At 39.4% G+C, this 15,188-nt stretch overlaps 1 protein-coding gene across 2 annotated transcripts in view; it reads left to right on the top strand.

Moving 5' to 3' along the window:
* Nucleotides 1–15,188, top strand: part of mgat5 (alpha-1,6-mannosylglycoprotein 6-beta-N-acetylglucosaminyltransferase) — an 83,083-nt gene that overhangs the window by 51,439 nt on the left and 16,456 nt on the right. For both annotated transcript variants that reach the window (XR_005638500.1, XM_039793492.1), the window contains exons 10-11: nucleotides 73–206; nucleotides 6,710–6,843. Coding sequence is in view for 1 of the 2 variants with exons in the window: in XM_039793492.1 (XP_039649426.1) it covers nucleotides 73–206; nucleotides 6,710–6,843 (268 nt within the window). In the remaining variant the exon portion in view is untranslated. The remainder of the gene's footprint in view (nucleotides 1–72; nucleotides 207–6,709; nucleotides 6,844–15,188) is intronic.

The raw sequence follows: 15,188 nt of genomic DNA, 5'->3' as shown, positions 1-15,188 counted from the left end.
AACTCATCGTACAAGCATGTGCTTCTGGCACGGAGCAGCCCTTAACACTCTTGTCCTTGTGTGATGTCATAGGTGCATGTTGCGGGTGCTGGATTCGTTCGGGACGGAACCAGAGTTCAACCACGCCCACTACGCCCAGTCCAAGGGTCACAAGACGCCCTGGGGGAAGTGGAATCTCAACCCGCAGCAGTTCAACACCATGTTCCGTAAGTCGGCAGGACGCCAACACACACAAAACACTCTCTTACTGAAAGTGCATTTGTCAACCATCAGTAAGCTTTAGCTCTGGTAGTTTCAAATAAACAACAACAAAAACAGGCGATTTGGCTCAATTATGGCGTGAGTGCAGGATGTAAAATCTGTTCACCACAGTTTATGAAATGAAAAACATAACAGAGAACTTAGCTGGTTGATTCATCCTCTGACTCAACAAGTTAAGAATGCAAAAAGATCCCTGATCTGTCCAAAGTACAAAAGCATGTCATGCTGGACACTGGCCTTCTTCTCCACATGACTCTCACAGAGTTAACGTTCCCCACTCTGTTTAAATAAGGCCAAGTTGCCAAACATGGCTACTTGCAGTATGAATCAGTTTTCGTCATCATTACACCCTAGGCTGTCTCCTATGTCCACAGTTTAAGTTGAGCGTGAATGAGATGTTTTGCTTGGAAAAGAGGCATAAAAGAAAATCCAGCACATTGCTAATATCATCAAGCAGATTAAAGGAAAATAAAAGGTCAGACACACTCCATTTTACTGTGATTATAATGTAGGACGTAGGGGTTTTATTGCTCTGTGTGTGTACATCACTGTGAGCTCAGTCTGTAACTGGAGTCAACCACATTTGCTGAGGTGGATGAGTGGTGGCGTTGCAGCAGAAGAGAGAGGGGAGCCAGCCCCCTGGGGTATTGACCTTTTCCCCATGGCTAAGAGAAAGTGAAATGTTACCCCTGCAGTCCCCGTTTGCGAGGTGAGGCCTGGAGCTATCCAGAATGCCACTGCACCTGAATAGGCCCTTTGTCCCCTGAACAGGGTATGTCTTTCTCATAACACACTGGGGCCTTTGCACAAAATCCAGTTAAGAGTCGCTAGGTTAGATGATATCGCTGGTGAAACAAGTGCACAGTGGTTTGGTAGCGTGTTAAAACCACAAAATGGCATCACTCCCAGGCACCAGAGACGAGAAAGTTTTTTTTTTTTCATCTCTGCATTGTGCCGCACAACACCTTACCTCCAGGCGTGTACCATGTAAACAGTATTACATTAACACCTCCAAGGATGATGAAGTAGATATCTCAGGTATGGTATTGTTATCAGGCTGTCCACAAATAATATTTGCACATCAATCGATCATTGTTATTTGATTAAGCTTGCCGTTAGATCATGCAGGACACGAAAGTCATATGCCCGCTGAATGAATAGTCATTCCTATCAGACACACCAATCACATCCATTCTCACATCAAGGTGGTCCTTTTATACTGTATATGACTCCTTCCTCACTGGTCCCTGCTACACTGACGCTGCTTCACTCACTGCTGCTGCTGGCAACGCTTTGCCTCCACCACCCCAGCCTCCACCTTCCTAGTTCAGAGTCCTAACGTGACTCAAAGTTTAAAATGGATTTCAATGTCTTCCTTTTGGCTCGCTCTTTTTTTACCCAGGGGGGTTTCTGCATGGTGCTCCCTGTTTCAGCTTAGCATGCTGCTTGGCTGGTCCCAGGGAGCATTATTAAGAGCGCAGCCATCAGCGCCAAGCATAACTGTTTTTCCATTAATTGCAATAAATGGTTAAATCTATGACGAGAGTGTTCCTGACTGAATCACATGAAATTGTACGGGGTAGTGTGTATTTCTGAGCAGGTGCTTCTGTCAGCTTGGATTTACCTTGGGTGGTGTTTTCTGCTTGAGAACATTTTACTTATGGTGTCAGGATCTGCAGAAATAAATTCAGTTGTCTCATATTTACCCCATCAATCTGGTCCTGCAAGCACGCTGTCAAAGAAATATAAAAGCATTTTAAAAAACTATTTGCAAAAACTGTGTACAGTGTAGTTCCAGATAGAAAGTAAATACAATAAAAACGTTATATTTACTTTCTTAAACCATACATTAAATGTTATATTTGGATTCCTTGGTCATGAATTTGGATTAAAATTCACCTATTGAATGGAGATGTAACAATGGACAAATCAGGTGCTAGTAGGTAATCTATCCTAGATTTGGATTGGTCTATTTGTTACGATTAGGCTCTGTGCTCTATAAATCATTGGTTGGGGGAATTGGGAGTTTGTGGCCTCTGGCCAATAAGACAAGACAAGGCCAAATTGACCTCATTAATCTGTTTCAGAGTCAGGATAGCAGGGAGTGTTTTCTGCTGTACAGTTTGTGTTAGAATGGGCTGCACGTCTTAGTTAAGTTGGCTGGGTTTCCTAGTCATTAACAATCAGGGGAGCTGAATACTTGCAAATAAAATTAACCTATCCTGTAGGTCAGGATGACACGTAAGGATTGAAGTCCTGTAAAGTCTAATTTATTTACTATACACTTTATCAGGTTAAAAGACAGGTTTGTTACAAAGACTTTGGTGTGGGATATAAACCGGACTACAAACAGATATACTTTTTATCTATTTATTTTGGAAACAAGAATGACTATGAATAATGATACTTCCTTTAATCCCGCTGCACTACTGTCACAGAGATACTTTCCCTGTCAAACGTCTTTGTCATACACATGCCCTCTTATAAAAACCCATTTAGAAACTTGAAGCATGCACATGGCCCAAGAAATCAGCTTTGTCAACCAGGTTTCTCTTAAACCCTTGCCACAGTTTTCCTGTGTGTATCCGTGCAGCTGAATGCTTAATCCCTTCTCGGAAATGATGATTAATACTGGTCATAGGTCGAACATGGCAGCAGATAGTATTTATCTTTGAGGCACTGTCAACTACGTAACTGACCCTGAGATCTGCCAAGCTGATAGTGCCTGTAAAGCTTTGATTGATAATGTCGCTGGCACACCCACTCACAAAAGGTTATCTGTTTTTGTTCTCTATTCGTGTGGGATCAATAGGCTGTTGTCTCTCATACGCCTTACTCACTGTCCAGAGCACAAATAAACTTTTTACAACACCTTAAATAAGAAAGAAATGTGTTCTTGTAATCCATAGCATTAGGAAAAACTGACAGAAAGAACACATTTGTTGAGAATGTGATCATTTTTATTTCACTCAATCAAAACGTAATTAAATGCAGGCTTTCAAGATGTCGCCCTGCCTGTACTCTACATATCTGGTTATTAGATTTACAGAGTTTTCTAATGAAACATTGGTGCAAGAAAAGAACAGGGGCTGTAATTGAGCACCTGTCACTGTTTCTTTACATTTTAAACCTTTTTAGATGCTTTCTTTGATTGATTGCAGTGGATTAGCATAATGGAAAGTTCCAACACTGAAGTCCAGAAATACTGTAGAGACACATAGACACCAGTTAGCATTAGATAACATAGAGACAGTCAAACACTTTCCAAAACTGCTTTACCGTAGACTGGGTAAACCCAGCCTGATCTGCCGGCAATTTGATTTCGCCCTGCAGCTCAGCCAAGTGCATTTCTTTGTTTGTCCTCAGACTGTATGAAATATGGCCAACATTAGCATACATTAATGAACATCAATAACGTACTAATGATTACGAAACATCTGTTGAATGAGTTATTCATTGGTCTTGTGGATCATTTTTCAGACTTGTGTTGTGATATTCCAAACTAACGGTGAATTACTTTCAGATTAAAAACACTTCATTTTCATTCTTATGATGTTTGCAGCACTGTAGGACTGCCCAGCAGTCACTCAATCTCAAAGTTGCTTGTGTGAAAGTGTTACATGTGTTTTTTATTTTATTCTCACGCTTCAGGCCCATTCAGAAGTTGTCTAACCAAAAAAGTCTTTGATGTTGAGTTTTCAGAGTGTTGGAGATTTTAGTGCTGATGATGCATCTTTGCAGTTTAAAATCTTTTTTTTGTGTGGCCAGCAAAATAGAAGTTAGTTTCCTGTATAAAAAAAAAAAAAAAAGTCTGCATTCTCAAATGTTGGGCTAATATTAATCACATAATCCTTAGTCTGTGATTTTGGATTACTTTTTCCCTGGTGTATTTTCTTGTGCAGGTACCACTGTGTGATGATGTAGTGTAGTCTGCCTCTAACGCTGATTCAGTAACACTTTCCTGCTCCTTTTTAAAGGGCACAAAGGAAGCCCCTGAACAGTCCCTCTCACCCTGTCAGAGACGATATCCTGCCCTTAAGAGTATTACCGGCATTTTTTCACCCGGTTTCTCCACTCAGCTCGGCCATGTTGTACCAATATTGACTCCTAATCTAACAGAGTGAACTCAGGCTTCCTTATTTAGCAACTTCACGTTCACAAGTTTGTCAGGAGCGACAAAAGCAGCTTTTTCTCCGGCAACGCTGTCCTCCCAGGCTATTTGTTAGCTAATAGCAAATGAAGCTGTGGCAAGTTGAGTGACATTTTGAGTGGCGGCTCTAGTGGGAGAGGAGGCATCTGTTGCCAAATGCATCAAGAGGGCCTATCACTAATTGACAGCCTGTCCTGTTTACACAGTTAGTTTGGTACAGGAGTGTTAGTGCTGCATCCTCCCAGTGCAGAGGACAATCTCTGCCTCTTCGCCATCAGAAATACTTTCAGTTATTATTGACCTTCTGGGGGGGGGTTGTGGTTTTTTTTTTTTATTTTTTTTTTTTTTTTTTTTTTTTTTTTTTTTTTTTTTTTTTTTTTTAAAGGAGGGGGTTTTTTTTTTTTTTTTTTTTTTTTCCCCCACACAACATGAACTAACCGTTCTCAGCGGGTGAAAGGGTCCATCTGTGCATTGTCATGCTGGGAAGTGCAGAACAGGAGCAGGATTTGAATAAAGTAGATAAGGGATTGGATAGAATTTACAAACCCGAGACATGTGATCTCATGCCCTGTGAAGAAGAGTTTTCCCCGTGAAAGTGTTAACACTGATTGTCTGGCTCTTTGCCCAGAGGAAGTACTGCACACTATATCAGCATACATCTTACTTAACATGTCCAGTCAGGACGCTGGGAGGAAAGTGTGTCGGTTTGATGTTCAAAGGATGTGATAAGCTTTTTAAAAAAATCATTCCACTAGTGTGATGGAAACTTGAATTATACTTTATTGTTACTATGATGAAGTATAAGGTAATATAAAAGACTTGTGTTCATGCCCTTTTGAAATCATTTGAGGGAACATGAGACTGCACATTTTTGTCATTGTTCAATAATTACTTGGTCTGGTGCTAGGCTCATTTACTCAGCATCCTGTGCTCTTTTTCTTTTTTTATGTTTGCCCAAAGATATTTAGCCAGAGCCAATATGTGAACTGCCTGAAGAGATTGAGTGAACAAACATTGTCTTTTTGTCAAGTGGGAGAAAATGTCACATTCCAGCCAACACCCTGATAAAAACACGTCAACAGTATTTGTGAAACTGCTGTAGCATAGTCAAACTTTTACAGTACGTCATTGTTTCTGCTGTCATCTGCCGCAGTTGAATCATGATACAGCAGCTGTATCTCTGCCATCATGTGTTAAATGTCATCATTTATGATGATTCATCCCCTCTTATTACATGAGGCGTGATTAGTCCAGAGGATACCTGTGTTTGCACCTGCGGTGTCAAGATTCTTTGCAGAGATTTTCTCAGTCAATCCTCCTTTAATTTTCTATACCAGGGTTTTCCCTACCATTAGGCACAGCACCTATGCTATTTTGGGCACCTAAGCCAAATGAATGTTACCAAATTACTTTTCTCAGATTTAATGATTGTAGTTGTTTATTATCTGCGCTAGCTTTGCATTTTAAACACAGATTTGGTAATAAACGGTCCAACATTTTTTTTTGAAAAACGTACGACTTTCTTGAGGGCTGACCCCTAAACCCCATGCCAAATACATGCATCTAAGTCTTCCACATACCTAGGGGAAACACTGCTATACTGAAGCCGATTCCATCTCCCTCTGACTGACTGACCTTAATTTGCCTCTGTAGTAAAAGCATTGTGGTAATAATAATTTAAAAAAAAGCTCTGACCACAGTACAGTAGTTCCCCGGGGCTCTTGCACAAACTACAACTCTGCACCTTGCAGACTGTTTTGTTCACTTCCATGGGTGATGAGATCTGCGTTGTACTATTCCTCAATTAGATTATTAAGCCTATTCATTTTTGACTGAAGCTTATCTGCCCACACTCCAAAACCCTTGTCTTCACATTTGTTTTACAAAGCAGATGGCAGTGAGGTAAAGCGCTGCCAGATTCGGGCTCCACACTTGACCTGCTCATCTCGTTGTTCCCATAGTAACTTGTCATCACCAGGCGATAAGGAACGGAGGGAACAAAAACCCAGATTGCTTGTCGAGTTGTTCTGTGCAACTGTTTCTGTCTCTCTCTTTAGATCAGTGCTAATTGCTGGGATTGAAATGGTCATAGTTAACTAAATAGTATGCAGACACTTGTGTAAGATTTATTTGAGGCATTTTTGTTTTTGCCTTAGTGATGTATAAATTAAGGAGAGAAAAAATGCCTTAAATGCATCACAGCGATGCCTTTTTAGAGCTTTTAATCCCTTAGAGGCAAGCACTGATATTCATTTGTGTGTTTGTATGTATTTATATTTTATTTTTATTTTGCTGCAGCGCACACCCCAGACAACAGTTTCCTGGGCTTCGTCGTGGAGCAGCACCTCAACGCCAGCGACATCAGACACATCGATGACATCAAGAGACAGAACCAGTCACTAGTCTACGGCAAGGTCGACAACTTCTGGAAGGTATTATAATCTTTTATGCACTTGCACACATGCATGAGACATCTACGATATTACTAAAAGCCTGTACACATTTCTTACGCCCTGGAACATGTAAATTGGACACCTATAGGGCCGGGTTATACTAGAAAATAAGTGCTTTGTACATTTTGTCCGATCAGGTCGGAAATCAAAAGTGTTTATAGTAATAGACTGACACAACCATGCTATAGAGGAGAAAAGAAGTAGTTCTGACTTTTCAAAAGTCTCTATGAATAATAGATGCAAAGCAAAAACCCATATACTGTACACATATACCTACAGACACATTCACACAGACACACACCTTTTCAAATACTTACACTCTGACATACACAGACGTACACATAGATAAATACCTACGTATGCCTTCTGAAGATGAAAGGGACGGACTAGGCATGCCAAGAACGCCAGTGGACCAAGAATAACCCATTTCCAGACCCCTGAGAGCTCTGCAGTGAAACTCTTTGAACAACCTTGGGTAAAACTTTCACAGAAAAGTTAATAACAGTCTGGTTTCGAAGCTCAAATTCAGCTTATCGCTCTCTCCGTGAAATTTTTAATATATTCAAATACATGCTCACACTGCGGCACAGGGACCAAGGGATTACTGTATCCCAGACAAAAACGACTTAGAGACTTGGAGAGATTTGCACATTGTTTGGCATGCCATGGATGGTTGGATTACTGCCCACGCCTTGATGAGCTTTCAGCCGACACCATGTATGTTTCAGAGTGGGTCGCTCCAGATCCTACTGACTCTTTAGTTGTCTGACAGAGTCGCTCGGTGGCATGATAATAGAAGCTGCAAGAGAGAATCGTCTTCATGTAACATGCCTTGTAGTGCAAATGCCTTCTCACAGGAGGCTGTGTGGTGTAGAATTGAATAATAAGCTGAACATAACTGACTAATGATCTGCAAATACTGTTGCATCAGCCGGTCATGGTTTGTTCCACTTGGCTTTACCTACCTTTACCAACTCATTGGCTTTACATTTATGTCAATACAGCTGACTGGTAATAATAGTTCATCCATTGAGTTTCTGTGGTTCCATAGTTCCTGGAACTGTTTGGTCAAAAAGGGCTAATAGTCACACACATTCACGCTTGGAGCCGCACACTACAGGATTTCTGTTGGAGCAGATGGGAGTTAAGGCATTTAAACAGTATGTTTCAGGGCTTGGATGAGAATGTCACTTTTTCACCTCCAGGATTATTGCGATCTGATCACATAAAGATGTGATTTGTCCTAAGAGAGTAATGAGCAAAATCCAACCAGTGGCCTCTGAAACGGCACAATGAAGAGTTGTGATTGGAAAATACAAGTCATGTGGGAAAATATTAACAGCAACAAAACAAACTTCCAAACTTAAAAACCTAATCTAAAAGGTATTCATTAACAAAACTTGTTCAGTTTAAATTTCAAAGCCCCAATGTAAGGCTCTAAATCCCAAGGTGTTTATAGTTTTTGAATCCAGAGGTAGTTGACGTGCTGCTGTGCTTTATGGCTTCTAGTACTGAGTCAGAGCTCACACAGCAGTGTGTTTTTCAGTCTAGCTTTAAAAGGGCAGACAGGGGGAGCCCATCAGCTCACAGCAAGCGGCATTAGTTGCCAATCAGACTCCCAAGCGTGTTCATTACCTCCTGCTTTTAATTAAAGGGCCATTTTGGAGACGACTGATAACGAGCTGACTAGCTTACTCCATTTCCCTCCCTCTTCATTTTAAATCGAGCTGTCCTTCGATCTCTTTCTCCACACTTGAGAAGTTTTATTTCAAAATTATATATCCCCTATTTGTAATAGAAAGTGGGACCCACTTTAACAATTCTATTTCTTGCACAAATGTAAAATTTACAATGGAATTATATTCAGGTTATGGGATTAATGATCTGAAGACTCACCAACTAACGCTTGAGGGAGGTACGGTCATCTTTTTAATATGCAGCAATCAAATTAAATCTCTTTTCAGCCCTGATAACGTTGGCAAACTTCAGTGTTGCTCATCAAATCTCTCTCTTGCCTTAATTACTATATCTGCCCCTCATTTCCACTCTTTTTCCCTACGTTTATCTGGGGATCAAATGATTTCCATTTTAATGTAACTTTTAGCTAATGCAAGTTTAACTCCGGTTCGACTCCGACCTGCGACCCTTTGCTGCGTGTCATACCCCCTCTCTCTCCCCTTTCAAGTCTAAACTGTCCTACAGAAATAAAGGCCTAAAATGCCAAAAAAAAAGTATCTTAAAAAAACTAAAATGTCTGCTCTACAGGCATCATAAAACAAATACATTTAGGCTGGATAAGACTTTACAGGAAACTGTATTTCCAATATTTCCAGGAAAGGTTTTTGAGACTGTTTATTATTTATTTGCTTTATTGAGCTATAAAACCCAAATAATGTGGAAAAACTCTGGTCATTGAAACTGGAAATGTGTGGACCAAACAGGACACATTAGAGTGCCTGAGCCAGCATTGTTGCAGATGTATTCCTCAGCTGAATGCTGTCTCCTTCCTCTGCCTTAATTTGGAGGGGTTAATGTAGGTTAGGCAAGTAATAGTGTCCACGTAAAACCCAGCCTATTGAAAGGCACTCGCTCAGCCTGATCAGTATGCAGAGGTGCTCAGGTCACACTCATCCCACCGGTGTACAAAGTGAACCAATGTGTGAAGCTCACTGAGTAATAATCACCCAGACACACACACATTCTCTCACACATTTTTCACTAGTCTTCATTGCAAGTTTTTATCAACACCAGCACAACTGGAAGGCAAAAAGGGGAACAAAGTGTTGTTTCTGATGCACAACAGATGCTTTGTAGTGCACATGAGTTTCTCATTTCCGTGAGTACAAAACAGTTTCATTTGCCAATGAGAAATTTTGGCAGAGTTCTTTTTTTTTTTCTTCTTCTTTTTCTTTTTTTGGATCATCTATTTAGGGGCTTTGTATATTCTTAGCATGTTATATAGTTGTATGGGACTAAACCTCAAACCTCATACTATCAGGAACAATAGTCTAACCATCTGCAGAGGGTTTCTGATCATTGGATTACCTTTTATGAAACAAAATACTGTGTTTCTTATTTTTCAAAATGTGAAATTGGGGCAGATTTCAAATATCTAAAAAAAAACGTAATGGAGTCAACCCTGTGTGTAGTAGTAAAAACATCTCACATGCTGAGAACATACAGAAAAAGTGACCGCTGAAAAATGAAATAAATTACTATGAGCTAATTAACAGCGTGCAGATTTTTGGGAAGCACAGGGGAGAGTTTGATCGCTCTAGGGTTGAGGTTGTACTTAACTTCATGAAAGATGTGTCTGCACTTGTCTTGTGGCAATGGAGGTGAGTCAAGTCTGTGATCAAAACAGGGATCATTTGTAGTGAATCACTTTGTAGTGAAATTCAATGATTCCTCATTTTGCTGAGGACTGTAACTTCATGAAGGCCAAAGCAGCAGGTCTTTCGTATTTCAAGTATTTTGTTGTTGAAGAGACGGTGTTGATGGTGAGACCTGAAATAAAATGGCCAGACCACCTCTGAGGGAACTGTTTCCATAGCAACCCAGTTAGAAAACCAGAGCAAGGGAGCTAAGAGTGACTGTCTTTTCTCTCTCTCTCTCTCTTCTTTTTTTTTCTCTCTTCTTCTATATTCACACACACACACACACACACACACACACACACACACACACACACACACACACACACACACACACACACACACACTATACAAACAGCTATTAGATATTTAAGTATTCATTATTTGGAATGTATCTCTCATATTATCACCCTGTCTCTATATCTTAATCTTCTGGTATAGACATTTTATTTGTAATATTTTGTGAGTAAAATGTGAATCTGCAACTTAACCAGCAACATTTCTCTGTCAGGTAAATTGTTTTCAGTAGTAGTAAGTCAGCATTATACAGTGCCTCTGTAAGTTATTTCGGGGTACGATTGTTCTGGAGAAAACTGCAAGCAACAATACAGGAGGCCCAGCAATTAGCCTGTTCCGAGCAGGCATGTTTTGAACGGGCACTGCACTAGTCTCCACTAAATCGGTCAGTGTCCCTATCTTTTAGCGTTCAGTGTGTAAGAAAGCATTTGATGAGGCAGAAGGGAGCATGGAGCAAGGTGAGAATGAGTAGGATGTACAGAGAGGGAAAGCCGCAGGCCCTTGGCAGCAGATCAGAGGACATGTTGAAGAAAGACAAATCACACTAAGCTGGCAGGGACACACACACACACACACACACACACACACACACACACACACACACACACACACACACACACACACACACACACACACACAGACACACAGACACACAGACAGACAGACAGAGCTGGCATATGCAGAGCAGGAAGGGCAACTATCCCCAACACTCTTACCCTTGCAGTTTTATACACAGTCTGTATGTGTTTCATCCCACTTTCATGATGGATAACCAAGTTGAGTTCAACATTAAACCGTCTATAGTTTCACTGTGCTTGTCCGATCTAATGAAGCAATCTCTTGTGCCATTAAACTGGCGTGAGTGCCTGGGCGGAAACCTGAATTTGACGTTTATGAAAGAGCTGGGTCGGCGCGGGAAATGTTATTGCGTTTATTGAACAGACCGCTTCTGTCACAGATGTTTTATTGAATTAGGCTCAAGCCATTTCCAGAAGGTGCTGTTTGCTGCTGCTTCACTTTGTAACTCAGATCTGTCGTGTCAAATATTATGTTTTACTTCAATCTTTAGTATATTACAACAAGAACTGTACACTTTCTGATTTACTTGTGCTCACTGCTGAAAATTTGCACATTTGAATTGGTTGAAATACTGAAGGAAGGTAAAGTGGCAGTTGAAATACGATGACCAAAAAAAGTTGAAATGGCAGTTAATATGGAAGGGCTGAATGAAGTTGAAGTGTCAATTTAAGTGTAAGTGCTGACATATTAGTTGAAGCGAAAGTGCTGAACGAAGGTGAAGATTCAGTTGAACTTCAGTCACTGAAAGGAGTTGAAATGCCAGGTGTTTAGGTGGTAAATTGAGCAGGATGGGTCAGTTGTAGTAAGTCCTAAAAGAAATTAGCCACTTTATGTGTATAAACTGCAAGAAAAGTGTCAGTTGAAGTGTAGTCATTGGAGGTAGATGAACTCCGTTAAAGAATAAAAGATAAAAGCAGTGAAACTGTCAGTTGACATATGTATAAGCACTGAAAGCAGTTTGCTTATCACTTAAGAATAAGATATCTCAGTTAAAACACTTGAAAGCAGCAAAAAAAGTTTAATATTTAAAAATCAATATCATAGAGACACAGATATCCCAAATGAGCTGAACATTTAGAAATGTAGTTACATTCTAGGCATGATTAATCATGATTAGTGTCTTTTCTTGGCATGGGGAACACACTGACCTTGCCTCTTTCGGAATGACCTGAAATGTGTTGTGTTCAATCTACTTTTGATTTTATTGAGCAAACAGACAAGTGCATTGAACTGTCGACACGGTTTGCTTCTGTGATCATTCACAGAAACCGTAAATGGCTAATCCAGATTTATGAGGGGAATGCAACCAACAAATGAGTAAAACAAAGAATAATATATTTAACAGTGACATAAAATTGAATAGCTACAGTAGGGCAACACTAAGTACAATAATAATATAATTAATATAAGAATAGAAATAAGTTATGTTTAAATTGAGCAACAGCCTAACTCTGCTTATACCACATGTGTTTTTTTAGTTTAGTAGTTTATTTGAACATGTAAAAAAATGTGTGTGTGTGTGTGTGTGTGTATGTATATATATATATATATATATATATATATATATATATATATATATATATATATATATATATATATATACAGACATGCATACATATATAAAATTGAAATAAAAAAATGACAGCTTAATAAGGTCATGTACTTCTCAGCATAATCCTCCAAAATTATTGTAAGTTATTCAAATTAGAAATTCCCATGTTCAAAAGGGAGTAGGAAGAAGTTCATAATAAACTTTTTAGGTCCTACACCCTTTCTCTATTTTTATCCTTTGGTTAAATACAACACAGTTTGATGCTTCTCTTATACATACATCTTTACATACACCGTATATCTACCTACCTACTGTTCACATAAACCCATACATTCACATAAATACAGATGCATACATACATGCATGCACACACATTCACATTTATTTATTTATTTGTTATCTTTTCTTCTTTCTTTTCCATCTATCTTCTTCATTTTCGTCTATCTATAGCAAATCAAATAATAACACCTCCATGCTAGACTTAATATGTAGACATTGATAATTAGACTTGAAATAATACGGACACCTTCTGATGGCACGTTTTGTTCACTGCATGCTTCACTAAGTAGTAGTTTGAATGTATGGAAATGGTGTTAAGATCCTCCCCTGGTGCCATTAGCTTATATATATATAAGGTGCAAAGATTTTAATTGCACACAATGATGCATGCGGTGCTACAGGTGTTTCCATCGCTGCAGGATAGGCAGGAATAATATAGATGCTGCATGGGGTTTTTATTTATTTCTCTTGAACTGGGAATACAACACATATGGGCTCAGCCTGGGACACAAAGCAGTTATCATCTCCTCTACTGTCTGACTCAAAAACATGCTCTGGCCAGCCACCAAACTCCAATAGGTTACACACTGTTATGTCTAATGGGGTGTGGGAGGGCATTAAAGTAAATAACGTCTCCTGACTGCACTCCAAGCACTTCTGGATACTATTTACCACCCATGTTCCCGTGGCTGTTTGGATCAGTTTGTGAACAGTGTTTTCTCTGGAAAAAAAAGTATATAACACAATAAAGGAAAGGGGAAAAGCCAAACAGCATAATATGAGCACTTTAAGATGTTTATTTACAATTACATCTGTCATACATTTGTCTCTTATTCTTTTTGTAATCTGTAGTGGTGGGTCTTCTTTTTGCCCATTAGACGTAAAAGAACCACACTGGAATTAAGTCATGCAGTTCTAATGATGCCAATTGCACGTCCTGAAGAAAATGTGTGCGTGATTGCTGTGAGCATTTATGCTGATTGGCATAATTTTGTATTGCAGTACCAAGCTTTTTGAAATCAGAATGGCAGTTCTACTGTAGTTGCAGTTGCTACAGTTGCTGTGTATAAATAAATAAACTGGGCATTGTAATGTATAACAATAACAGTCATTCATAAACTGTACATTTCAGTATAATACATTTATGTACACTTGATCACTGTGCAAGACTGAGCATTTTGAAATATCTGTGTTAAAAAAGAACTGGCTGAGATATAAATACAATTAATGTCTACGGAATTGATAATAACTAAAAGTACAACAGTGAACAATAACAAAAATCATAGCCCAGGTATAAAGGCTTTTATACCCTTGTGCAAATCCCCACACTTGAAATGAACCACTGCTACTGCCACGGTTACTTCTGACTTACTCAACATTATGACATCATTGCAGAGATGTGTGTATAATAGGCTCTGCTTGTCAGAGAGTGTGTGTTATGTGGTGTTCTCTGAAAAATAGGTGGAGTGACTTTTTTGTTGTGACTAACAAGCTTCCATTTTATGGCCTCCAGAGAGGAGATTATTTCAGATGGGAAGACGATCAGAGGTACGTTTGATGTCGAAGGCAGTTTGAGGGTCGAGTAAGTCGAACCAAGTGCACCTGTCTGCATTCTGAAGAGCCAACAGCTCTTTGCACCGTCTTTTTAAAAAAAAAAATTTTTTTGAGGAATGAACACAAGGAAGACAGAATTTGTATTGAATGCAGTGTCTCAGGTGAAAGCAGAAGTTGATTGTTTAGGTCGAAATGTGCTGAAAAGCAACATTAATCTGCTCCCACCCTTCTGTCTTGACACCAGTACCTGATAAGAGAAAGCGCTGAAACATCAAAATCTGCTCTCAGCCCTGCAGCTTGGCCCCTATACCAACATATAGGAGGAGGAGGAGGAGAAGTTTTATAATAAATGGTAAAAAAAATGGCCGTGCACTCACATAACCAGTGTTTTGATTTCCATCTAAACCTCAGATCAAAGAGCTGATTCCGCATTTCTGTAGAACAGCTGATAAACATACCTAACAGTACATTTTGAAATCATTTAACAGGAAATAATAAGTGATGCCAGGATGTGTCACTTAGCAGCCACTATAAAATTGCCTAAGAGAAAACAATTAAATAGAATAAAATGTAAATAGAAAATAAAAAAAATTAACAGAGATGAGGAGTTTCATTAAGGCCACTTTAAGTCTGTGACAGCTTTAATAGTCTAATTTCTCTTATTTCTTACTTATAAACTGGTGAGTGCT

Source organism: Perca fluviatilis, chromosome 24, assembly GCF_010015445.1.
Source record: "Perca fluviatilis chromosome 24, GENO_Pfluv_1.0, whole genome shotgun sequence".
In the NCBI taxonomy this organism is placed as follows: Eukaryota; Metazoa; Chordata; class Actinopteri; order Perciformes; family Percidae; genus Perca; species Perca fluviatilis.
Note: the sequence above shows the minus strand (reverse complement) of the source record. Positions and strands in the feature narration are given on the sequence as shown.